Source organism: Monodon monoceros, unplaced genomic scaffold (assembly GCF_005190385.1).
Source record: "Monodon monoceros isolate NGI ecotype Baffin Bay Population unplaced genomic scaffold, NGI_Narwhal_1 Super_Scaffold_18, whole genome shotgun sequence".
Lineage (NCBI taxonomy): Eukaryota > Metazoa > Chordata > Mammalia > Artiodactyla > Monodontidae > Monodon > Monodon monoceros.
Genome location: NW_021703774.1, coordinates 75,974,148 through 76,000,857, shown reverse-complemented (window position 1 = coordinate 76,000,857; position 26,710 = coordinate 75,974,148). Strand labels below are relative to the sequence as shown.

The window sequence follows — 26,710 nt, the reverse complement described above, 5'->3', positions numbered from 1 at the left end:
AAAAGGGAGATATACTTCCCATTGTGCTGTCATGTTTAGTTAACAAATAGAAATAGAGGACTCCCAGTTCAATTTGAATTTCAGAGAAACAACAAATAATTATTTACTATATGTCCCAAACATTACATACATCCTATATTTTATTAGGCAACCTACTTTCTTTCCCAAGATCATGCTACCTGATCATCTTGGGGCCACCTGCATTTCACGAGCCTCAGAAGAAAAAGTCAGCTGAACATCAGCAGCCTATACTCGGGCAGCTTTTTAATAGTGTCAACATTCCTGGCTCAAGTGCCCTCAGGACTCTGAAGATATTACTAGGCCCCATGTTCTGCAGAGTTCACATGGGAACTGGATTTTCCAGTCTGAAATTAGCTTAAGAAGAGGTGACTAAGGCTTCTTCTACAAAGCTGGAGGTGGGGCTTTCGGAAAGGCATAGATATAAGAACATTTCAAAACTGCTAGGCACAAAGTTCTCTCACTAAGCAATCTCCTTCCATCACCTTCCTCCCTTCACTGCTCTATTCCTAGAACCAGAAGCTGTTGAACTGAAAGGCTAGAGCAATGTTAACTTTGCAGTTGGTAAAAACCTTCCCTTAGAGGACAATATGGAGAGCTGGAATGCACTTAATTGTTTCCCTCTTGCCAGCTTTTTCTGAGTAAATGGATTATTTCTTCTTAAAATTAACTGCCTACATCCATTTGTGAGTAATTTTGTCTTAATTTCTGAGAAATTCATCTTAATTTTGGAGTTGCCTTTCAGCTTAAAATCTTAAGGAGGGCTATAGATGTTCCCAAGGCAATAGTTGCTAACTTTCATTTTGGAGGGATGAAAAACTGAGGTACACAGAGTTGAGAGCCCAAAGTCCTAAGGAAGAAAACTAATTTCACAGCACTTTGGCTAATTACATTTCCAGAAGAACGGCTTTGAGAGGCATGTTCCTACAGATGGGAATTAAAAGGACATACCCCAAAAGGGATGAAAGAGGAGGAGGCAGAAATCCCGACTGCTCACCAGCCCTTTCCCTCATTTCCAGCTCTGTTCTTCCGCTGGCCTTACCTGCCTTTCCTTCTGGGCACATGCAAGAGAAGGAGGCCACACGATCAATGCAGGTGGAGCCTGGAGTGCAGGAGGCGAAGGCGCAGTCATCAATGTTCTCACTGCAGTCATCTCCACTCCAGCCATTAACACACACACAGCCATAGCCCCCATTGCGGTTGGTACAGGTGCCCCCGTTCTGACAGGCATTGGGTTGCAGCAGGCACTCATCCACATCCTCTGTGCAGAACTGTCCTTTGGGGGGAAAAGCGCCTTTGATTAGGGTTCTTAAGTCTCAGAGGATTAGTACCATACCAGCCCCCACACACTCTTCACCCTCATGTGACCTGCCTGAAATTGAGGCAAAATTAACTCACAGCAGACCAGGTCCTCACATGAATTTTAAGGCCACCCTGAGACATCCATATAGTTATTTCAGGCAAATAATTTACAGAATGCAAGTTGCCATCCCTAGAAACTCTGACACCATGATATCTAGCCAACCTATCAAAGAGAAAATTGAGTCTTCTAAGATCCTTAAATCTGATTTGGTTGAATCCCTGGGACAATGAATACATAAGTGAGAAGAGCAAGGAGAGAAGAGTCTAAGAGATGAGTAAGGACAAGAATAATGAGAAGCAACCTAAAAATCAAAGCTTTAGGGCTACTGTTCTATATCTTGACCGTATCAATGTCAACATCCTGTTTATGATGCTGGATAGTAGATCTGCAAGGCGATGTTACCATTGGGGAAGACTTGGTTAAGGGTAAACGGTATCTCTCTGTTAATTCTTATAACTTTGTGTGAAACTATAATTATCTCAAAATAAAAGGTTTAATTAAAAATAATGGTAGGGCTTCCCTGGTGGCACAGTGGTTGGGAGTCCGCCTGCCGATGCAGGGGACACAGGTTTGTGCCCCGGTCCAGGAGGATCCCACATGCCACAGAGCGGCTGGGCCCGTGAGCCATGGCCACCGAGCCTGCACGTCTGGAGCCTGTGCTCCGCAACGGGAGAGGCCACAACAGTGAGAGGCCCGCGTACCGCAAAAAAAAAAAAAAAAAAAAAAAGAAATAATAATTTAAAAAAGTAATAATAATGGTTAAGGGCAAGCAAGGGTAGAGAGAAGAAATTAAGGAACTAAGGACAATAAGAGCCATAGTAAAGTATGAATGTGAAAGGCAAAGCCAAGATGATGAGACTGGAGCAAATACTGGATTAGTGGAATAAGATGTGGGAAGCCGACCTAATGTAGTAGAAGATGGAAAAGGATCAGTTTGTTCTGCCTAAAAAAGCAAACTGAAGGATGATAATAAGACCACTTCTGAATGGACTGCAGGTCACTATGGGAGCAAGGATGGGGGACTATGGCAAAGGCTCTTAGGCCCAGTGACAATCAACTTATAAGCAAGGAATTTGTGATTAGCAAGCATTTAGTGCCAGGCCACCCGAGTTGTAAAACAAACTGATGAATCTTTCTTATCAGAGGTCTTTTAATACCAGTTTAGGGGGCTACCAAAGGGAATGAATATTCAGATCATATGAATTCTCTAAAACAACATGACAAGTGGCTAAAACCCAAAAAACCTCAAGGTGTCCTTAATTCTTTCTCTGTAAAAAACTCACTGAATAACTCAAAAAGGCACTCTGATGAAGAGGCCTCTTAACGACAAAGCACAGGACTTTTATACTCAGAAAATGCCAAGGCTATACCTAGTCCTCAGATAACAATTCAACTTGGCTCAAGTATTTCCAGAGTCTGCAAAGTGCCCAACTGTGTAGCCATCACTGCTAACAGAAGCTGGCTGTGTCTGATCCAACGTAACTGACAACCTATTCTTTACTCCTATCTAACCTATACATCCATTATTACAGAACCAACATCATTCTATTGCACTTCTTTGATCGCACAGCAGCAATCTCCCATCACTTGGCTGCAAGCAACCTCAGTTCAGGGATATTTTTTGTATTCCCAGCTAAGATCCCTCTACCTAAGATGGCAGAATGGGTGTGTGGGCATCTCTGGAACTCTGCGCTCAGGACCCTCTTCTGTGCTGCTCTCCTCACCCCACTTCATCCACATAATTCTTGAAGGAGCCACCATGTCTTTACACGATCATGCATGCCTTCCTGGTCACAGCTGACTGATCCAGGATGGGCATCTTATACAAACTGTCACTGTGTCTCTTTTCCAAACTTTTGGACTAGAGACCCTCTACCACATGGATCAAAAGAATAACATGACCAGTCTACACACAAAATGATAACAGTGAATCAGAAGTACACAGAAAAGAAAAATAGAATCTGGGGGCATTCAAGTTACTGGTTCCAATTGTTCCCAAAGACCGACTCTTCATAAGTCCATTCAAGAGCACAGCCATTCAGAGAGATGTCCCTTCCAACAGGTTTCCCTAATTTCAGATGGGGATCTGTCAATTGCAACCTGCAGTATTAACTAATACAAAGTGAGTGAGCGAGTGAGTGAGTGAGTGCAGGAGCAATCATTTCCCCAGGGGAGACGATGTCATTTAGTATAGAAAGCTTTGCTCCCCTACTTTACTGGCAGAAATGCTACCTCAGATTAAAGACAGGTGTGTAATTAAGATGCAGGTGGGATTTAGAAATGAAAACATAACCAAGAAGCAGGTGAAGAGTTTCTGTAACCTGGAAATTACTGAGAGTCTTGTCTCTTACACTTACAACTCAAGTACCGTGCTATCGTCAAACCAAACTGGCTTGCTGAATGTGAGAAATTTGGATGTTATTTTTCTTTCTTATTGGCTCTGTGATAATTCTGAGTATGAGACACTGTGATTTCAAAACATCTCATATGTATTTCGTATGCATTATAATACCCAGACACTTAAATATTGTAGTAAGACAGACTAGGTTAATGAAACAATGCTTGGAATGAAAGTTTTGTTCTCTTGGGAAAGGAAACCAAGAGTCACTGATTGCATACTATGAACCAGGCACTGTGCTTGAGTTGTCACAATCATTATCTCATTTATAGTTGAGGAAACGGGCTCAGAGAAGTAAAATAACTTGCCCGTTGTGAGGCAGGGAGTGCAGGAGAGCTGAGATTTAAACTAGAGCTGCTGACTCTCAAATTCGTAACAAAGACTTGAGGTGTGAATCTCACCATATCAAAACAATCTCTGTGCATCTCAGTCTTCCCAAGCACACAAAGGCATGGGGAAGGAGACAGGACAGGAAAGGTGAAGATTAAAATCATGACTCGCACCATCAAATTACTGGGAAAAATTATGACTTCAAATTACTGTCCAAAAAATCAAATGTATTTTTTGAGTACAGTTGACTGTTTTTCTAATGAGGTTGATCTTCGAAGGTTAGATACCTTCATCAAATACCTTAGGTGTTTGGTGTTAGATACTGTTAGAGAAATCAAATCTACAGAGTCAAGAGAATACTGGCTTATAAATAATCTTTTATAGAATGGATCATTTTTCTCTAAGGTTCAGGCACATTTCTCCAGAACAAAACCCTTCCCAGGCATAGTTATGCCAGAATTTTTTCCTCATTCCAATTCTAGAAACCAGTCATTACATTCAGAATATAAAAACAGTAACAAGGGTGCCACTAAATTGCTTGTTCCAAAATTCCCAGTGGAAAGTTTGCCAACATACTGCACTTCCTTCATGTCACCACCCCTCTTGGCAAAGGAGGAAACCAATGCAGAAGCCTAAAAATAAGAAACGTGAGGCTCAGAAAGGTTAGGTAACCACCAACCCCACCATCCCCACCCAGAGTCATACACTGGTAAGTCAGAGCACTATCATTTAAACTCAGATCAATTTGACTCCAAAACTACTGTTCTTTCTACTGCAGCACAGTTAACTATCCAGCCCTGGGTTTGGTCCACGAGATCTACAGACTAAGTCCCTGATCCTAGGCTCTTAAAGCACACAGAGAAGGCATGGAAGCATGAGACAATAAAAGAAGACCCTTGGTAGACATGAATAAAGACAAAAAGTCACTAAGTATTGAAATAGGAAAGTTTCTTGGAGATCTACTAGAAGGGCTGAGTCCATTGTCTGAGGTCATTCAGCTTTCCCCACTACTCCATGGCAAGGAAGCGTCAGCCTGGGCTGGAGGAAGAAGGCTTACTCAGGTTGGTAGGGTTAGGCCTTGAAGACGTCAAAATGACTGGAGTCTATTCTTAGTTGGGGTTTGAAATGAGAAAAGGCTGGAGACCATGTGAGGCTTTGAATTCTAATATGAATTCTGAACTTGATACAACAAGCAAAGGGAAGTTATTGTAGGCTCTCAGGTGGGGGAAGGTATGATCAAAGTTGCATGTGAACATTAGTCTGCCAGTAGAATACAGGAGGGACTAAACGCAAATGACTTTCTTTTAGTAGGGAGGGAAGGAGAAAGCACTAAGTCAGGAGCTACCTAGCATATAAAAGCCCCTGGTGAAAAGCGAGAGCTGCGTTCTTTCCATGCCCTGCCTAGCTACTACACCTCCAATCCAAACAAGTCTCAGCACGTGTCAACACACAAACTCTGCTGGTGGACTCCCAAAATATGTTGCACAAAGCTCGGTTAGGCAAGTTTTTGAGGGCATCAATTATCCCTCTTACTAATTTCACCTGCCAGGTATTGCAGGCTACTGGCATCTGACATTGGGACTAAAGCAGGGGGCTATTAGGCTTTTCCCATCTCCTATTAGAAAGGAAACCACTTGTTTCTAGAAACTACTTTCTCTATTGCCACTGTGAGTCTGTACTAACCTGGTATGAAATGCTACACTACCAAATCCTTGGCTGACACCTAAAACACTTAGAGCCACCTGTATATACTGATAATTCTCTGGGTGATAGCTTTTGTTTCATAAATATATCTCAAATCTCTATCTTTCCTTCATATATTTTACTCTATAGCCACAATGGCTTACTGTTGGCTCCTTACGCACTAAATTCTTTCCTACCTCAGAGCCTCTGCATAACCTGTTCTCTTCACCTCAAATATCCTTCTTCCTCTTATTCATATGGCTAATTAATATTTCATACCTTGACCTTCCTTATAATTTAAGTAGACCTCCAAGCTCACACTCCTCATTTTTCTCCTTCATTGCACCTACTCCATTCAGTCTGTCTTATCATTTATCAAATGGTGTAATTTTATATTCATTTGTGTTTTGCAGTCTCTGTTAGACTATAAGCTCCATGAGAGCAAGGACTTCGTTGGCCATTCACCTCGGTTTACATGTCAGGCACTGTACCAGACACTTAGCGTCAGTGGTGAAACAGGCCTTAGATTCAACCTAATGTGCTCATTTTACAGACAAAACTAGGACCAGAGAGGTACAGTGACTTGTCCACATTTACACAGCTAGTTGGAAGAAGAATTAGAAATAGACAAAATTAAAAACGGAAATCAAGTGCTGAAAAGGACATTGGGGTGTGAGATCACAACACTTCAAGTTAGTCTTCAAAATGACTGTTGAGGGAAAGGGCAGGGTTGAGAAGCATACGGGAAGAGCAAAATGCCTAAGCAGTGCTACAAATGAAGACAGTACAACTAAGAACAAGTATGCTATTTTATATATAGTAGTGTATATATGTTAATCCAGCCTCCTAGTTTATCCCTCCCCCCCACCCCCCTTTCCCTTTGGTAACCTTAAGTTTGTTTTCTATGTCTGTTTTGTAAATAAGTTCATTTCTATGTTTTCTTAGATCCTACATATAACTGGTATCATATGATATTTGTCTTTTCTCTGTCTGACTTACTTCACTTAGTATGATAATCTCTAGTTCCATCCATGTTGCTGCAAATGGCATTACTTCATTCTTTCCTATGGTTGAGTAATAATATCCCATTGTATATATGTACCACATCTTCTTTATCCATTCATCTGTTGATGGACACTTAGGTTGCTTCCATGTCTCGGCTATTGTAAATAGTGCTGCAATGAACATTGGGGTGCATGTGTCTTTTCGAATTACGGTTTTCAGGAGTGGGATTGCAAGATCATATGGTAGCTCTATTTTTAGTTTTTTAAGGAACCTTCATACTGTTCTCCACAGTGGCTGTACCAATTTACGTCCCCACCAACAGTGTAGGAGGGTTCCCTTTTCTCCATACCCTCCCCAGCATTTATTATATGTAGAGTTTTTGATGACAGCCATTCTGACTGGTGTGAGGTGGTAGCTCACTGTTGTTTTGACTTGCATTCCTCTAATAATTAGTGATGTCAAGGACCTACTGTATGGCACAAAGAACTGTACTCAATATTTTGTAATAACCGATAAGGGAAGAGAATCTGAAGAAGAATATATATATATATAACTGAATCTGTGCTGTACGCCTGAAACTAAAACAATATTGCAAATCAACTATACTTTGATCAAAAATAAATAAATAAAATATGACACAAATGAACCTATCTACAAAACAGAAACACACTCACACACAGAGAACAGACTTGTGGTTGCCAAGGGGGATGGGGGTGGGGAAGGGAGTCTGCGGTTAGCAGATGCAAACTATTATATATAGGATGGATAAACAACAAGGTCCTACTGTATAGCACAGGGAACTATACTCAACTATCCTATGATAAACCATAATGGAAAAGAATTTTAAAAAGAATGTATACAGGGCTTCCCTGGTGGCGCAGTGGTTGGGGGTCCGCCTGCCGATGCAGGGGACGCGGGTTCGTGCCCCGGTCTGGGAAGATCCCGCGTGCCGCGGAGCGGTTGGGCCCGTGGGCCATGACCGCTGGGCCTGCGCGTCCGGAGCCTGTGCTCTGTGGCGGGGGAAGCCACGGCGGTGAGAGGCCCGCGTGCCACAGAGAAAAAAAAAAAGTTAAAAAGAATGTATACATATGTATAACTGAATCACTTTGCTGTACAGCAGAAATTAACACAACACTAAATCTACTATACTTCAATAAAAAAATAAATTTATTAAAAAAAGGAAAACAAGAAAAATAAGTACGTGGTATTTATTTTGTAGGAGTGGGGTCACTTTCATAATGATCTTTTCTTATTGCACCGTCCTATGGTCTTAAAAGCAAAGGATGAATGAGTAAGACTATGGGCAGTGCCTGTGTCAGAAAATAGAGTGAACCCAATAGGACTGTACTGAAATGGGAACTATGACCTGGGCCTCATGAGCATCAAGTTCTAGCCATGTGAGCTTAGGACCACTAAACAGACACCATTTTATGAGCTGCAAGACATCGGGATACAAACAGTTCATTATGGTTTTCTCAGCACACCACAAACAAATCATCAATCTGACTTGGAGTTACAAGTGACTGGGAAACAAGAGGAGGAAGGGGAAAAAAGGAAAGAAAAGAAATGGTCGCTGAGCCTTAGCACTTCTGGAAGAAGCCCTCCCCTCCTAGTCACCTCTCAACTTGGGCGGGGGGAACCTTTCACCATATCAATGGCCCTGCTAAGGGGCAACTCTCATTAGCAACAACAATCACCACGTGAGGAACATGTAAAAATGAGCTTGGCTGACCCCTGCCCTGACCCTGCTACCTCCTCTTCTTTGGTTAAGTCAAGAGAATTCGGTCTCCAATATACACTTCCAGCCAGCAGTCACCCAGGCTCCTGAGTTGGGAAGTTTCATCTTTTCATATTATAGCAGGGCATTCTTGTAACCTCTGTCCTACAAACCTTGTCCTCTACACACAGGAGAGTTTCCATTCCGCTCCTGAAGTGAAAGGGCAGAGGACAAGCTTGACTATTCTACAACTTCCCAGGACGAAAGATGGTTGAAACATTTTGCACAAACACTGGAGTCTACAGGGTCTGCCTAATGAGGGGCTGTGTGCATGCACTAACGTACAAGCACACACATGTATATATGAGGCTAGGGTTACAAGTGGCTAAGGGGATCCTGTAGGTGTGCAGGATACACATGCAGATAAACGCATGTGAACGTTCCCATGAATCCTAGACACCATCATCTTTTTCAGGCCTCCTCAAAAGCCTGGTTTCCCTGCATCCTGATCAATTATTTTTTTCTAAAGAGTCACCAACTTAATCTCATCGTGTACAGTGGATTGTGCCATTTGCCTGTTCAAGCCCTTTGATGCCTTCCATTACACTTAGGATAAAATTCTAAGTCCTATCTACATTTTCTGCCTACCTCTCCAGTCTCTCCCCTTGAAATACCACTCGTGCCAGGCACTCTGGCTTTTTATTTTTATCCTTTCTCAACATGATCACAATCTTTCCCCCCTACAGGTCTTTGCACAAGCTGTTCCCTGTACCTGGAGCACTCTTAGGCTCAACCATCCCCTAATAATTCATACCCACCGTCCATAGCTGAAAGAGACAGTACATACCTACCCCAAACTCAACTAGTTCTACCTGTTAATATGCTAATAACCTCTACTTTTCCCACTAGGTATTTATTATAGTTCAAAATCTTACAGATAATATGCTTTATGTCTGTGTTACTAGTCTGTAAGTTCCATGGAGAAATGGGTGGTACCATTTACTTCATCAGTGAATCCCTAGCACTTAGCACATGCCCAGCTAATAATATTTCTTGAGAAGTAATCAAAAATATTTGTTAAACAAATTTGATCTGCTCTTGTCTTCTCTCACTTAAGTCATTCTAACCTCAAAATAATAATCATCTTTCAACTCATCTCCCTCACACCTTTAGGGTGTCTCTATCCTATTCATACTCCCAAACTTTCCATCACCCACTTATTTACATCCCCCCATCAATACACATGCCTCTCATTCCACCCTCTTCCTTAGCTGCAGAACTCCATCTCATTTATTCCACACCGAATTCACCCTGCCTTTTGACCTTAATCCTTCAACTGTGTCTCAAGGGTGACTCTATATTGTGGGGTACCTTACTTTTTCAACTGAAACCCAAGATTGTCCTAAAGACTACATCCCATCAGCAGGCAGCCCTCCTCAGTAGAGGTCCTCCTCTTCCAGTTGCCTCCATCTGCATGAAGGTAAATAGGCAAAGAATCACTCTTTCCTTTATTTCCTAATGGTGCTACTGACTTCAAATAGTAAAAATAGACTTATTCGGCTATTTCTAGGTACTAGACACTGTGATGAGTGCTTACACTGATTGTCAAACGTAATACTATCATACAAAATTAGTCCAGATTTACAGATATAGTACAGACCCGGTCCACACTGAAGAAAGATACTAAAGTATCTCAGGGAAGTAAGGAGAAGAGACTCTGACAGCACCCAATAATAGCCCTGAATTTGGAGGCATGAAATTGGAAAATTTAATGCTCCATTCATTCATTCATTCATTCATTCAACAAATATGTATATACTACATGCCAGGCTTGACCTGAGACTAAAATGGTAAACAAAAGAGTTGTGGATTGTACCCAGAACGTACAGACAAGTAAGGGTTTTACAACCAAATAAATAGTTATAATAGTGGGTAAGAAGTGCTCTAATAGATACATATTGCCTTAGGAACACAGAGCAGAACAGAGAAGAACTATGTTCTGTAGGTCCAGTGGGGGATGCTATGTTTCATTGGCAAGCCAAGATTATGGCCTAATGGCAGCCTGTACCAAGGCAGTGTGGCTTTTTTTGACAATTCACTTTCCTACAGACTACACCTTCAAACCACCTAAAGTTGCATTTACAACAAAAATTTATCATACAAATATTAACAGTAATGGCAGCATATGTCTTGATATTCTAAGATCACAATAGTCTCCTGCTTTAACTATTTCTGAGGTTCTCTTATCCATTTGTTCACTGCTGCGTGTTCCAAACCCAGAATGATGCCCTCGTGCCAGAGAGTGCACAAATCTATAAAACAGACGGAGATAAGTACAACAGTAATCTCACGAACGGACTCAAAAGTGTGCCACGTGATGCTACTTTAAAGTCAGAATAAGTGTATTACAGCTGAATAAATTGTAAATTACTGTTAAGAAAGAAAGAGAGAGAGAGAGAGAGGAGAGAAAGAGAGAGACTTTATATGTTAACCAGGTTGTGTAAGAATGTGTATGTATGTGAGAGGATGTGTAGAAAGGGGGATGGTGGGGAGGTTACTTCAGGCAGAAGGAGGTGTATGTGTACAGGTTTGAACAGAAGGCAAAATGTGACTTATTTGAGGCAATGAAAAAGAACACTGTGGTTCAATTACAAGGCATGCATCCGTGGAGATAAGGCTGGAGAGGGAGTTATACTCAGAGCCTTGGAACTCTTTCCAAAGACAAGGGGGACCTACTGAATCACTCTAGGCAAAGAAACAACACAATCCAATTTGTGTTTCAGAAAGCCCACCATGCTGCTACAGGGAGAATGGACTGAACTCCACCCCATCCTTCCAGGTCAACAGCAATTTAAAGCACTGAGGAGTCCCAGGGCTCCTGTGGCCGCTAGAGCAACAAGAAAGTCTGTGGTGCTTCTGGGGCAAATTCCGGATGCAACAGCACTAAAGAGCATCCAGCCTTAGCCACTATAGGGGAGGGATGGAGGTCGTGTCAATGCCGGGTATTCAGAAAGCTGATGCTGGCACAGAGGCTTCTCCACACAGAGAAGAAAATGGTGCCACACTTCTGTCTCCCTGCTAGGAGGTCCACACTCTGGCTCTCGCACTTCCTTGGGCTGCCGGGCTGTTAAACAGTTTACATAAAGAGCCCCTCACTTCCCTGGAAGAAGAAACTAACTGTAGCAGGGGTTCCAAAGAGAATCAATCTACTCTATTTATGGGCAAGCCATTACTGGTGAGCAGAATGAGTAAAACAAAAAACAACCTGGAGTCCATTAGAACATTTTTCAATATAAAAGATGTAGAGGTACCACTTAAGATGTAGATTAAAAGCATACTTGTGAAAAATGTGCACTTCCAGAAACTAGTACATTATAGAAAGAATTGGTTCTGTATGCTAAAGAATTTTATACACATGTAGGTTTTCAGAAGAAATGAAAATATAGGGCATCATACTCTGATGAAATGGGGTGGGCTGAGACAAAGGCAGAAATAGAGAGGACCTAGATGCAATGAGTAAATACTATAAGAATATAAGAATGTAAATCAACTATACTCCAATAAAAATTTTTTTAAAAAAATATAAGAATGCCGTTCAAATACAAATCAGAATTGAAAATGATAAAGGACAGAACTGACAATGAAGAAAAATCAGTTATGAACTTAGGAACTTAGGAAGCTCTTGTGAAATGCAAAGGAAAAAACAAGCAGATTAAAATATAGAGAGAAAAGATTTTAGCTATGAGGAAGAATGAAGACCTAGTGTAAAGGTAATAGGTGTTCCTGAAGACACAAAAACAAATGAGAAACATAATCTTTTCTGAGGTGAGAATAGAACTAAGTCTGCAGATCCAAAGGGCTCGAAAAGACTAGGAAAAAATAATAGGAAATATACCTATACCAATATTGGTTAAAGTTCTGATTTTAAAGAGGGAGGAGAGAGGTGAAAGGAGAGACAGAAAGACAGAGAGGGAGAGAGAGAATGACTGAGCAGACACTGGACTTCCCTATAATACTCATTACAAGAAGCAAAGGAACAATATCTAGGAACTTCATAACAATGTAATTTGTGACCCAAGAATTCAGTATCTATACAAAATGCCATTTGTGTATGAAGGCAACTAAATAAAAAAAATATTTTTCAAATATACAAGAGCTCTGAGGATATGCCAACATGTCACTTTTCTGTAAAAAAATTCTCAAAGATATACTCATTTGACTGAAAAAGTAAATGAAAATAAAAAACTCAGGAATGAGAAGGTTGTGATATAAATGTACTGGTAGTTAGCATAGAACAACTTATACAGAGAACTAAGCCCAAAGTGTTATAAATTGGATTTTAAAACAGTATACATAGCAATAATTTTTAAAGAACATGGGTAAGACTTTAAATTTCAGTAATAATAACACTATAATATAAATTTTAAAATCCCAGATCACATGAACAAAACCTGGAGAGTGAGAAGAAGATTAAGAGAAATATGTTCATTCCTTACCTTACAGAAAAGGATATACTTTCATTTTTGACAGAAAAAAGTAGAGAGATGAATGCAAGTCCAAATTATTCTAAACATGTATATCTTTTAAAATTAAAAAAACACTAAACACTAAATATAATTTAAATCATTTCACCTCTATTGTCCTCGTGGACCAACTTCCACTTCCTTGAATTACTTAAGCACATGGTTTATGTTCCTCTCATTCTTTGCTCTCCTATCTCCCATGAAATCAACATCTGGGTTGAGGACCAATAAGGTCATCTGAGCCAAGAGTTCTTACTTTTCTCAACTCAACAGATCTCCACATCCACTCATTATCACAAACAGACTCACATTCTGGATCTCATTATAAGACACTCATTGTTCCAACTCCAAGATCTCAAACTGGTACTTCCACTCTCTGAATATAACTTCCAATCTCCCTTCTCTCCCATTCCCAACAACCATTTCACTTAATTTTTCCCCACTAAAACTTGAAAGAGTAAACCACTCCTAAATAACCCAGTTCACTAACCAACCCCTTTCCAGCTGCCTTAACTCTTTGTCTAGCCAAGGTTCTATGGTTGGTCACATGAATGAAGTTTCTGTCCCTAAAGCTACTGCCCTGCTGCCCCGTCTCTCTCTTTCTGTCCCCCCATTTTTTACCTGTACAAAATCTTGAATAAGTGATTTATTCCCACTCCTCCTTTTACTCATCCCTCAATATCCACTTTTCTCTTTAACCTCTTGCAATCTGGCTTTCTTCTCTCCTTTACAGAGGAACTCCATTTTAGAAGATTTCCAATGACCTCAAAAATTCTAACTCTCTGCAATTATCACTTGGATTTGAGTCTCCAGGTTGTCATTCATTCAATAACCATCATTTGTTAAAATTGGTCCTGGGAATGCCAAAATAAGTAAGGCCAGTTCCCAATTGCCCAGAGGCTGAGAGTGTATTAGGTGAGGTAATAAGCATATAAAACAGTAAGAGCAGTATAATATTGCAGGCGCTATAAAGAGGCATGTAGAGTTGAGTCAAAGGTACAATCTTAAAATGCACCCCCTGACCCAGTGATGCTATAATGGCAGAGCTTCTTCCGAACTCTTACACATCCCCTTCTCTCACCTTCATTCTTTGGATCCTTTTCCTCATCAATTTTCTTAAGTGTAGACTTAAGATCCAGACCCTCTGGCCTTCTCAGTCCGCACACTTTCCTTACAGACTTGAACATTTCCAAGCAAACCAAAAATAAGACTCAAAATCTGAGGCTCTAGCCCCTACCTCCATTTTGACCTCCTAGGTCTTACTGCTAAATGTTTTCACTTGGAAAACTCACCACCATCTCTAGCCTATTTCTTTATCTCTGTCAACAGTCCCCACATTCTCCCACTACTCAGATTTTAAAATAGAAGTTAACTCTTCTCAATCTCCCCCCTCACCCAAACAAGTGCTTACATCAGTGGTCCCCAAACTTCCTGGCACCAGGGACTGGTTTCTTGAAATACAAATCTTCCAAGGACCGGAGGGCGGGGGAATGGTTTTGGGATGTTTCAAGCACATTACATTTATTGTGCACTTTATTTCTATTATTATTGCATTGCAATATATAATGAAATAATTATACAACTCACCATAATGCAGAATCAGTGGGAGCCCTGAGCTTGTTTTTCTGCAACTAGATGGTCCCATCTGGGGATGATGGGAGACAGTGACACCCAAAGTGTGTTGCTTATGTCCAGTCTACTCCATAAGATGCAGCTTCATTGTCACTTGCCACTCACTGATAGGGTTTTGATATGAGTCTACAAGCAATTGATTTATTATGGGCTCTGTGCAGTCACACCTCTCTGCTAATGATAATCTGTATTTGCAGCCGCTCCCCAGCGTTAGTATCACTGCCTCGGCTCCACCTCCGATCATCAGGCATTAGATTCTCATAAGGAGCGCGCAACCTAGATCCCTCGCATGCGCAGTTCACAGTAGGGTTCATGCTCCTATGAAAATCTAATGCCGCTGCTGATCTGACAGGAGGCGGAACTCAGGTGGTAATGAGAGTGATGGGGAGCGGCTGTACATACAGATGAAGCTTCGCTCACTCACCTGACACTCACCTCCTGCTGTGCGGCCCAGTTCCTAACAGGCCATGGACTGCTTAGATGGTCCCCAATTCCTATCCATGCTTCTTTCAAACTCATGATCATTCCTACTTTTTAACTCCTATTGTGGTTATGTGTTGACTTCCTTATTTCTTCCTAGTGAATTTGACCATTCTTCAAAGATTAGGAATTGATATATTTCTTTTCTGTGTCTCTTATAGCATCTAGCATAGTATGTAACTGTAAGTTAATCAGTAAATATCTGTTATTGAAGCTACCTTACAACCATTCTCTGAGGGCTTGAAAAGTCATGAAATGAAACTGGATCTTTCCTGGGATGCAGCAAAAGCCAGACATTGAGTCATGGACCACGAGGGCAGAAAAGATCCCTCAGTCTCACCTCCTGCATTTATTGGGCCACACTAACCACTCACCCCTGTTCCCACCAACACAACCACTAATTAGCTCTGAGACCTCTGGGATGACAGTGCTTTAGGTTAGCACTCCGGCAGTCTGCTCAAATGATAGCAAACTGAGGTTGGGTTGGGGGGATGGAGCAGAATTCAAAAAAACAGGCTTATTTTCAAATCCCCACAATCAAGTTGACAGCAGAGAAACTGAAACGGGAGATGCATTTTTCCATTCCTCCATGCAGACTACAGATGAAAAAACTTTTGCAGTCCCAGATATACTTAGTTTCCACTCTCACCAAAACGCTCCATTTCTATAGTATTAAAAATACAGAAAAGTGATTTTGAGAAAAGCCTCATTCTAGAGAACAACTTGCACCAACTAGAGGCAAGTCTGAAATAGGAGCACTGAGTTCAAAATCAAAATACCACCATGAAAAGACTCCATTCCCAGAGAGCACCTCTGGCAGTATGTACTTGGTGATTTGTGCCAAAAATTTTTGCTAAAGTTGGAGCAATTGACAGCAAAGGAAATCTTAACTAACACTTTAGGTTCATCATGCTATAAAGGAGAGCTGAGAGAAAATGTGATTGGTTTCATTTGACTCATGTCCACCTAACTTCCATTGTTCACTTCTGCTTAGTGTCCCAAAGCACTATTCCAAGCCCAAGCTGAAATTCCATTTCTGGGTTCTGCACAGGAAAATAAATCATGTCTGCCCTAGGAGTGAACCCAAAACCAAAAGCAGCCAGAGAGGAATTTGTGAGTTGAGTTTAGAGTCAACTTTAATTCTGAAGGAAATGAACCTTTAAAAGGAAAATTCAAATAACAACCTATGTAGACAAAACATTAATCTACACGGCTTCAATTAATTTGGGGACCTTCTGTAACTTTTTTTCTTAAGTGGATATCTGCCAGAGCAGACCTTCTCTCATAAGATGGCTTGGAGCCAAAGACAGTAATAGCCAAGACATTTGTGCTCAGGCTTCCTCAAATCCTTAGGTATACATACATATCCTAAAGGAACATCCAACTACCAACTTATCTCTATAACAAGATTCCTATTAAAAAAAAAAAAAGTAAACCATTTGCCCAACTCCCAACACCAATTTCTTTCTTCCCCCTGGGCTTTAGTTTGTCCAGAAGAGTGGTAGCCTTTGAAGGCACAAATTAGTACTATTCTAGACAACCATGTCAGGTAAAACCACTCTGCACTGGGCTAGGTAGTAGATCAACTACTTATAAAGCCTAGTAGGAAGGTTAAAAGACAAAAGTAGTAAAATCATCTAGAGCCACAATAAGTAGTTAATGGAAACACAGAAAGATGTAAAACATGATGTCAAAAACAGTAATCAGGGCTTCCCCGGTGGCGCAGTGGTTGAGAGTCCGCCTGCCGATGCAGGGGACACGGGTTCGTGCCCCGGTCCGGGAAGATCCCACATGCCGCAGAGCGGCTGGGCCCGTGAGCCATGGCCACTGAGCCTGCACGTCCGGAGCCTGTGCTCCGCAACGGGAGAGGCCACAACAGTGAGAGGTCCGCGTACCGCAAAAAAAAAAAACCAACTCTACCCCTCATACAGTTATTGTGAAGATTACATAAAATAAAACACTGTAATTAGCTCATTATTTGGGTGCTAATAAACACTGGTTAACTCTCAGCTCCCAGCCCCATTCATTTCCTTAATTTGTATAAGGCAGAAAATACTTACGTGACTTTATTTACAGCTCTAATGTCAATATCAATAGGAACACTACAACCCAAAATTTTCTTTCTATTCTTCTCAGAATGAGGTTGGGGCTGGGATCAGGAACAGCTCAGCTATATGCTACTGACAACAAAGGTCTGTAAAGCGCTCTGGTAACTGACATCATCAACAGTTCAACGACCCCATTCCCTCACCTCAAGCACATAATATTGCTAATATTAATGTGGTGAGCATTATCACAGAGGAATGTATGGGGTAGTAAGGGAGCCCAGAGGGTAACACTTAGCTCAGCCTAGAGAGAGGGGACCATAGGGAGAGGAGAGGAGAAGGGAAATCCAGAGAAAAGAAATGGTGTGAGCAAGGACATAGGGCGTGGCTGATATAGGAAGCTGTTCTTATCGCCGAAGAAGCAGATGGGGCTGAGACCAGGGAGGACTTCACATAATGAAGGAAGGACCTTGGACTTTATCCTGTTGGTCATCGGGACAGTTATAAAAAAAAAACAAGGTTGTCACTGGAATTCAAAGATTGGCATCGGTGAAAAAGAAGAAGGAAACCTGTGGTGGGAAACCAAAGATTGAGGGTATTTTCAATGACAGCAGATCAAAAGAAATAAATACTGACACATTGACACATTGAATTATCAATTCTGCCATCCCCTCTAGAAAAAATACAAAAGCACATGGAAAAAGAAACATCTTCAAAAGGCTTTCATAGGAAAAAGGTATTTACTAAACACCCTGGGGCAAGAAATTTTGGTAAAATATCATTTCACTGGGAAACTTTCCCCCAAGATTGGACCTTCCTAATTAATATCAAAGCAGGAAACTGAGTGTGCTATCAAAGAAAATTCAGCAGTGAAATCACAATTATCATTTAATCTTCATCGGCATCAGGAGCCTTGGTACCACACAGAGCCACTCTCTCCCACAGGGCAAGGGAGAGATTAGAATGGGGTCAAGTTCCTAACAAGTATCTCATCCTGCCCAATACCACTGTGAGGATCATTAAAAAGAGAAAAATTCAAATCTTTCCAGTTACTATTTGTCACATAATTAACTTTACAGTAATCTTTTTAAGTTGGAAAAAAAATGGCCTATGAAAAAAATCACCAGAGAAATGGCAAAAGCTAAAGAGAAGAGAGACTATGACAGAAAGAGCAGAGGGTTAGGAGTAAAGTCCTAGGAACAAGAAATCAAGAAGAAATTCTAGGGGAAGTCCAATTTTAGGGAAACCCAGTGGGAAAGTATCTTAAAAAAAAACAAAAAACAGTTTGGGGATTAAAAGCAGAAATGTGTGCCCTTCCAGGAAATCGTATTATTGAAGTTTTAAACCCTTTTAATCTTTTTCTACTCCTAAGTCTACAGCTCTAAAGAGTACTCTAAATACTTAGCTGCTGCAGATGAGGGAAGGCAATTCGGAGACTCTAAGGAATACCAGGTAGCAACCACAGCAATCCAATTTCAAGACTTCTTTGCTGGGCACAATCCTTCACTGGTACTGGAGTTTCTTCCTTATAACGTTAACTTATTCTTGGGTTTCCACATTAAATCAATCAACTTCTCTCAAAAAGGCTCAGTTTTAATCACTTAATCAGTTCTTACTTGTCTCCACTTTCAGTTAGATAAATAGATATAAACAGGAATTGGAACCAAATGTCTGCATAAACTCAATTTCAAAAATAAGAGGAAAATCTGCTTAAGACAACATTAGAAGCTTCCAAGAGGTTGTAAATTTAAGCAAGACTGCTCTTCTAATGTCAGAGGCAGAAAAAATCTGTGTGCAAAAAGGGATACAAAAAAGGAAAAAATAGCAATGGAGACGGGTGTCGTAAAAATAATGTCATCAAGAGGACCTGCCCAACCCTTTGCATAATTATAGGACATGACAATAAGGTGAGATAGATTTCTGTCTGTGAAGAAACAATAAGCTCTGAACTCTCGCAGCCTGCATAATTTATTTTCATTTTTTTTTTAGTTGGAAGAAGGAAGAGCATTTTAATAACCTTTTCATGTAATTATGAATATTCTTTGATACTACACCAAAACTTGACAAGTTGTAGCTTCTTCTTCTTTTCCAGCTTTATTGAGCTCTATTTAACATAACATTTGTGTAGGTTTAAGGAGTACAACATGATGATTTGATATACATATGTATTGTGGAATGATTACCACGATAAGATCAGTTAACACATCCATTACTTCACACAGTTACCAGTTTTTGTGTGTATATGGTAAGAACGTTTATATTTTTGCATTTAAGTATGTTCCTTTCCTCTCAAATATTTAATAAGCACCTACTATGTTCCAGGCAATGTGCTGTTTTACCAGATAATAACGTCAGAGTCTTTCAATCACGTTCTTTCTCGTATCTCCCACAGCACCTGGCGTGGTGCTGAGTTCACATCAGCTGCCCAATAAATACCCATGAAAATATTTCTTCCTTTAAGTGAACATGGGGGAACATATGGGGTTAGCACTATACCCAATGATGTAGCACAGAGACCCTTGTAAAAGATGCCCACTTCAATAACAGACTGCCACTGGTTACCAACCTATGCCCCATTCTGACTGATTTGTCACACCGTACATACCTGTCCACTGAGGGGGGCAGCGGCAGTTGTAAGTGTTGACCCCATCCACACAAACCCCTCCATTCTGACACTTGTGATTAGGACAGTCATCAATATTCCGCTCACAGGTGACCCCTTCAAAACCTAGTAAGACAAGAACAGAGAAAATGATAAATTCTCACACAGATGGTGTGATCTGCTCTTCTCCACAAGGCATGGTCGTCAGAACAGACTGACTTCATTATTTCAATTCAATAGGCAGCAGCTGGTCAACCCAAGACTCACCATATAAAAATCCCCCAATCTTCTGTCTTCTCTTGCCTCAAGCATAGTTAGACACTTAAAATGATTCATTATGCCAATGACATGCCTTCATAGTTACCTCACAAGTATTTCAAAGTGTTTTCATGAAATAAAATCCCAGTGAAGATAAATGTCTACTCAGAACAGCTATTTACTCGTTCTAAAAAAAAAGGGGTATTAGATTTTCCCCAGCTCCATGCTAGATTAATGGGAAGAACAGATAAAAGATTACCTAATTAAATTTAAATTCCTTTTTTTTTTCCCTTGGGAAAAATAAGGGGGGGGGGGGGGGGGACATAAGAAAAAATATTGAACTTAAAAGTCTGTAGATACGGGTCAAGTTCCAACCTCACTGCTTATAAGCTATTTAATACATGGTAAATTACAAACTCTGAAGTAGCTTCCTCATATGTAAAATGAGGCTGACTGCACCTGCCCGGCCTGCCTTTCTAGGTTGTTATAAGTGCCACATCATGAGTAAGGTAGAAATAAAGATAAAAAGCTATCTGAATATCGGGTGGCATTATTACTAACTAAACTTGCTAACTATTATTACTAACTAACCAACCCTTCAAATTCTTCATGCTCCTCTTCACATTAACAGCATTGCTTCCTTCCACTTGATTTCTCCCTTCCATGAAAAATGAAACTAGCACACCAAACTTCACCCTAACTGCCCATAGAATGTTCCTCTATAATTTATACGTTGGGCTTCTTCTTTCTCTCTCCTTGCTACCAAATCTCTTAGCTATTAAAATAGAAGACTACCAGCTTTAAAACAAGAGAGAAAGTTCACTGATCATCCTCTTATTTGAAATACATGTGACTAAGTATTTGCCCTCTTCAAAATGTCCCTTAAGTTTCTCTCTCTTACTCAAAACACTTATTGGGTCTTATACGAGGCACTGGTATAGGTGAGTAAAAGAAAGAGTCCCTGCTTTGGGGGCATTACAGTCTGGTGAGTGGGACAGACATCAATCACACCTTGCTTTATTCATTCCTTACCACAAGCTACCGCACTATTCTACATCTGCTCTGTTACACTGGAACATGGCTGGTTTCTCTGAATACAGTAGCAGTCATGTAAATGAGTATGAACCAAGCAACCAAAAAAATTACCCAGAGAGCAAAGGAAATCACTCTGTAGAAGATGGAGATAATTGAGAGCTTGACTGAAGAGAATTCTGTTTCTCTAGGTGTTTGGTACTCAGTCCATTCAAGCGGATGAGTCATTAAGTAAGCTTGAGAAAGGCTATGAAAAATTTTATAGACTTAGATTTTTAAAACAATTAATCATATTACTCCTATATCTGTTTAATCACATGTAAGTCTTACAAATGGACTAATGAGTCAGTAAATGTTGAATTGTTTAAGCCCACCCATAATTATGATAAGGTGAGGGCAAATCTACAGATCCAGAAAGTACAGTCCCTGAACAATAACTGAGGTCTCATTTCTAGCCTAGTGCTCTTAAATGGAAACATTCTTCAGAAAAGTCAAAGATAGTTTTAGAGTGTAGGAGGGAAATATGGGGTCCTGGCCCACCGCTGTTAGAACCTGTGTGGTCTGGTGGTGTTCCAGAACTGCTATTGGTCATCTTCCCCCTAACTCGATCTCCCTGGTGACTAAATATTGTTGACTAGGGTGTCAAGGAGGTGATGAAGACTTTGTAGCCAAACTATAAGGACCTGAAACTGTGACCTTGAATTTATATTTGCCAGTGCTACAACTAGCTGAATTCACCAACCACAGACAAATTAAGAAAGCAGAAGCATTTCAACATAACCACAATATATAAGAAATAAAATGCCTTCTTTTTATGACTGACTATTTTAGTTCTTACCTGTCACAATGTAGGTAGGTAAGAAGACAAGTAGGTGAAACAGTTAATTCATGGTTGAAGCATGGCCTCTGGGGCCAAACTGCCTAGATTCAATTCTCACACTTGCCATGCAGCAGCTGAGTGAACACGGGCAAGATACTTAAACTTTCTTTCCTCTCTGGGGTAATTAACAGGACCTACCTGAAAGGTTGTTTTAAGGATTAAATGAGTCAGATATAAAAAACACTTAATTCAATAAATTGTGTTGGAACAACTGAATATCTAGATGCAAAAAGAATAAAGTTGGACCTCTTCCTCATCCCATACACAAAAATGAACTCAAAATGTAAGAGTTAAAATTACAAGACCCTTAGAATAAAACATAGGAGTAAATCTCTGTGATGCGGGCTAAGCAGAGATTTCTTAAATATGACCAAAAGCACAAGCAACAAAAGAAAAAACTGATAGTTTGGAGTTCCTCAAAATTAAAAACATTTGGGCTTCAAAGGATACCATAAAGAAAGTAAAAAGACAGCCCACAGAATGGGAGAAAATACTTGCAAATCATGTATCTGTTAGGAGACTTATATCTAGGTTATATAAAGAATTCTTACAACAAAAATTAAAATACAATATACATAATATAATAATACAAATAGCCCAGTTATAAAATGGATAAAAAATCTAAATAGACATTTCTCCAAAGAAGATATATAAATGGCCAATAAGCACATGAAACGATGCTCAACACCAGCCATGAAGGAAATGCAAATCACAACCATGATAAGCTATCACTTCACACCCACTAGGATGGCTATAATTAAAAAGACAGATAACAACAAGTGTTGGTAAGGATATGGGGAAACTGGGAATCCTCATACACTGCTGGTTGTAATGTAAGATAGTGCAGCCACTATGGGATATAGCGTGGCATTCACGAAGAGATTAGAGTTACCATATCACCCAGCAATTCCTCTCATAAGTATATACCCCCAAAAATGAAAACATATGTCCACTCAAAAACTTGTACAAGAATGTTCACAGCAGCATTATTCAAAATAGCCAAAAAGAGTGGAAGCGGCCCAAATGTCAATTCCCTGGTGAATGGATAAATGTTGATACAAAGTGGTAAATCCATACAATGGAATATGATTCAGCCATAAAAAGGAATGAAGTACTGATACCTCCTGCAACACAGATGAATTTTGAAAACATTAAGTGAAAGAAGCCAATCACGAATGACCACATACTGTGTGTTCCCATTTATTATATGAAATGTCCGGAATAGGCAGCTCTATAAAGAAAGTAGATTAGGAGTTGCCTAGTGCTGGGAGGGAGTTACGGGGAGGTTAGGGAATGACTGCTAATGAATGCTAAGCTTCTTTTGAAGTGATAAAAATGAGCTAAAATTTATTGTGGTGATGGTTACACATATCTGTAAATATACTAAAAACCACTGAATTGTACACTTTAAAAGAGAAAATTACAAGGTATGCAAATTATATATCAGTAAAGCTGGTATATTAGAAGGAAAAGCACTTAAAACAATGCCTGATGCACAGGGAGTGTTTTACACATATCAGCTAATACTATTGGCTTGGCCAAAAAGTTTGCTTGGGTTTTGCCGTAAGATGTTACAGAAAAACCCAAACGAACTTTCTGGTGAACCCAATATTATATATCAACGGGATCAAAGAAACCCTGAGAGATTATCTGCTCTGATCCTTCTAAGTTACAGATGAAGGTAAAGGCCACATGGCTGACCTACCCAAGTTTAAATGCCTAGTAGTCAGTACTCAACCAGAAAATTTTTTTTTTTTTTTGCAGTACACGGGCCTCTCACTGCTGTGGCCTCTCCCATTGGGGAGCACAGGCTCCGGACGCGCAGGCTCAGCGGCCACGGCTCACGGGCCCAGCCGCTCCGCGGCATGTGGGATCCTCCCGGACCGGGGCACGAACCCGTGTCCCCTGCATCGGCAGGCGGACTCTCAACCACTGCGCCACCAGGAAAGCTCTCAACCAGAAATTTTATTCAATTTCAATCAGTATGATCTCTGGGACCCCAGAGTTCCCTTTCATTAATCTGAAAAACTGATCTTGGGTCAAAAGTTCCCATGTCTGAGAAAACCCTAACCGAATCAGTTTTCCTCCAAAGTTAAGACAGGATTTATGCTTTAAAAATAGAGTTACAGTACTCTTTGTGGAAAGAGCTAGCAAATTCTTATAAGAAAGTCTACCTAAGGGCGAGGGGAGTAGGGAGGGAGGGTAAGGCTTAAATGAATAAGTTATAGTGGAATCACTTCTTAAAAATGTTTTAAGGTTTTAAGGGAAAAGGAAACAGACAAGTCTCCAGACCTGTGGGTGGGATGGGTGTAAAAGACTTACAGAAAGGCTCACATGACTGTACTAAAAGGAGTCCACTGCTTAAAGCCAATTCACATCCTTAAAAGGCCAAAAAGAAAGAAATTAAACTCAGAAGGAACATTTTAAGACTGTGCTGTTATAAAACCATGGGCCACGTAACTGATAAATGATGACAGTGAGGGTGGAGAGCAGAAAAGTGTCTTTCGAACTTGTCATCCCACACAGAGAACAGCATCTCTCAAGAGAGCTTCCACATCTTTCCATTTTCAGCCCCCGGGAGGTGTGAGGGTGGAAAGGCTTGGTACAGAGGCACAAAGAAGACAGCAGAAAGGGGAAGCTGCGATGACACAACCAGGATTCTCCCAGGCCAGGCTGAAGGTCCTCAGGAAGAGCTTCTGTGCACAGGGATGAAAGAGTGAGGAAAACCCAGGGATGCCTGGAACTGGACAAAGGCACAAAAGTAAAGAGCTACGTGCTACCTTCTCCCCCGCCTCTGGGAAGAAACCTGTCACAAGAGCAAGCGGGCCCCACCTCTGTCCCACTGGTTTCCTTGGCACACTGCATCCGTCCTCTGCATGGGCCCCAATGAGCTCACCGACCCCATGACTGACCCCTGGATGCCTGCCCCACCACCCACCCAGGTGGCTGCTCCTACCTGCCTCCCTCTGTAGCTCCCAAATCATCTCCACTTCCCTTTCTAACTTTACCTCCAAAGAAGTCAGAGAAATGAATAAAGGGGTTCAAAGGAAATAAATTCAGAGCATTTTTTAAAATTATAGAATATAGGAATTCTCTTCTCTATCACATTCAATTCATTCATTTGTCAAATATTCATTAAGTCTCAATTTTGTTCCAGGCAGTAAGCCGGATACTGGGGAATTTAAATGAGGGTGTCTACTGGCAAGGATGAACAGTCAGTTTGATAAGTGCTGTGCTAGATGTATACAGGTTGCGAAAGACCTCAGGTCTCTAGTCCCCGCGGGGTAGGGAATATGGAAGGCATTTCAGTGAAGTAGGTGCCTTTGACACATCATAAGGAATAAGTTCTATATAAAAAGGCAGGGTGGGTGGGGGAGGTAAGTGACAGAAGGCTGAGGAGGTAGCACGGGCAAAACTGCCAAGCATGACAGAACAGGAAAAACTCCCAGGAACATCAAGTACAACTAGACGCAGGGCCCAGGTTAGAGGAGCTAAAATAATGCGCCCTGCAAAATGGTACGACAATTTCTGCATCTGCTCCAGTGAAACCTGCCAGAATATGATTAGTATAATACCCAAGAGAACATCACATGCCCGTGCATATGAGAATGCGAGAGGGAACTCTTTCTAACAGTTTTTAAGCTCAGCAACTGCACAGCAGACACAAAAGCCACAAAATGTGGTTAAGCTTTATTTTAATGATATAGGGATATAACATATCATCAGCCTGTAGTGTACAGAGGTGACTTATAAAGGATAAACCTTCCTTGTTTGGACAGGATGGATCAGACAGCTTTTTATGAAGTTTAAAAATCATAAAGGAATAAGGAGGTACAGGAGAGAAAGAAAAAGGGAAAGTCCATCAGGGACTGTCCTATCCAACTGTGAACTCACAGGTACAGCCAGGAGATACCAACAACCCACTGCTTCCTGATTACCTGTGCTACTTCTTAAAATATCACAAACATAAAACCAGTTTAACTCATTCTCTCCCCCACTAACCCCCAAAAATTGGGAATCAGTGATTCAAGAATTTATTCTCTATTTTGTTCTTTTGTTAAAATTACTCTGGTTGAGTGCTCCTCCTCGGGGCTTCTGCTAAAAACTTTACCTAATGGTAGTTCATAAGGATCTGGATTATTAACAATTGCTGCTCGAAGATGATGAAATACAGTCCCTTGGTTTGACTCTATCAGTTCCCTCTTGAATATATTCCTTTTTTTCTTCCCTCTATGGAGAAACACTTCTTTCTTTATTACACAGGATGAGTCATTCTTGCAGTTTTAATTCCCTCCCCATCAGTCTTAAAATAATTCTAAAATCAACTCAGTAACTACAGTGTCCTTTGCAGGAAAAGAACTATATTTTAACCATTCAAAAATAATCACTAACTTATGTGGGGTTCACTGACTTTCAGAGTTGAAAAGAACTCCAATTCTTTTTATGCAGTACTAGTATAAACAAGTACAGAAGGAGAAGCTAGACGAAGTCTAGGGTGCATGTTACCAGGAAGAAAATGAAAAGACCAAAGTTACGTTCTCAATACTACCATATTATGCTAAACTCAATCTGTCAATCGATAAGTATGTGCCTATTATATACCTGGCATGGTTTCTAGGTGCTTGGGACGTATCACTAAATAAAAACAAAGATCCTAGCTTTCACTCTGGACAGGGGAAGAGGCAGCAGAATTTAGGTAAGACAGACAATAAACAATAGACATAATGAGGTAAATTATATAGCA

At 40.6% G+C, this 26,710-nt stretch overlaps 1 protein-coding gene across 2 annotated transcripts in view; it reads right to left on the bottom strand.

The window, feature by feature from the left end:
- The window catches only part of NOTCH2 (notch receptor 2), a 206,412-nt gene that overhangs the window by 60,731 nt on the left and 118,971 nt on the right, over positions 1-26,710 (bottom strand). For both annotated transcript variants that reach the window (XM_029229052.1, XM_029229051.1), the window contains exons 5-6: positions 19,800-19,922; positions 1,061-1,294 (exon numbers count right to left, since the gene is read on the bottom strand). In XM_029229052.1, the coding sequence (XP_029084885.1) occupies positions 1,061-1,294; positions 19,800-19,922 (357 nt within the window). The remainder of the gene's footprint in view (positions 1-1,060; positions 1,295-19,799; positions 19,923-26,710) is intronic.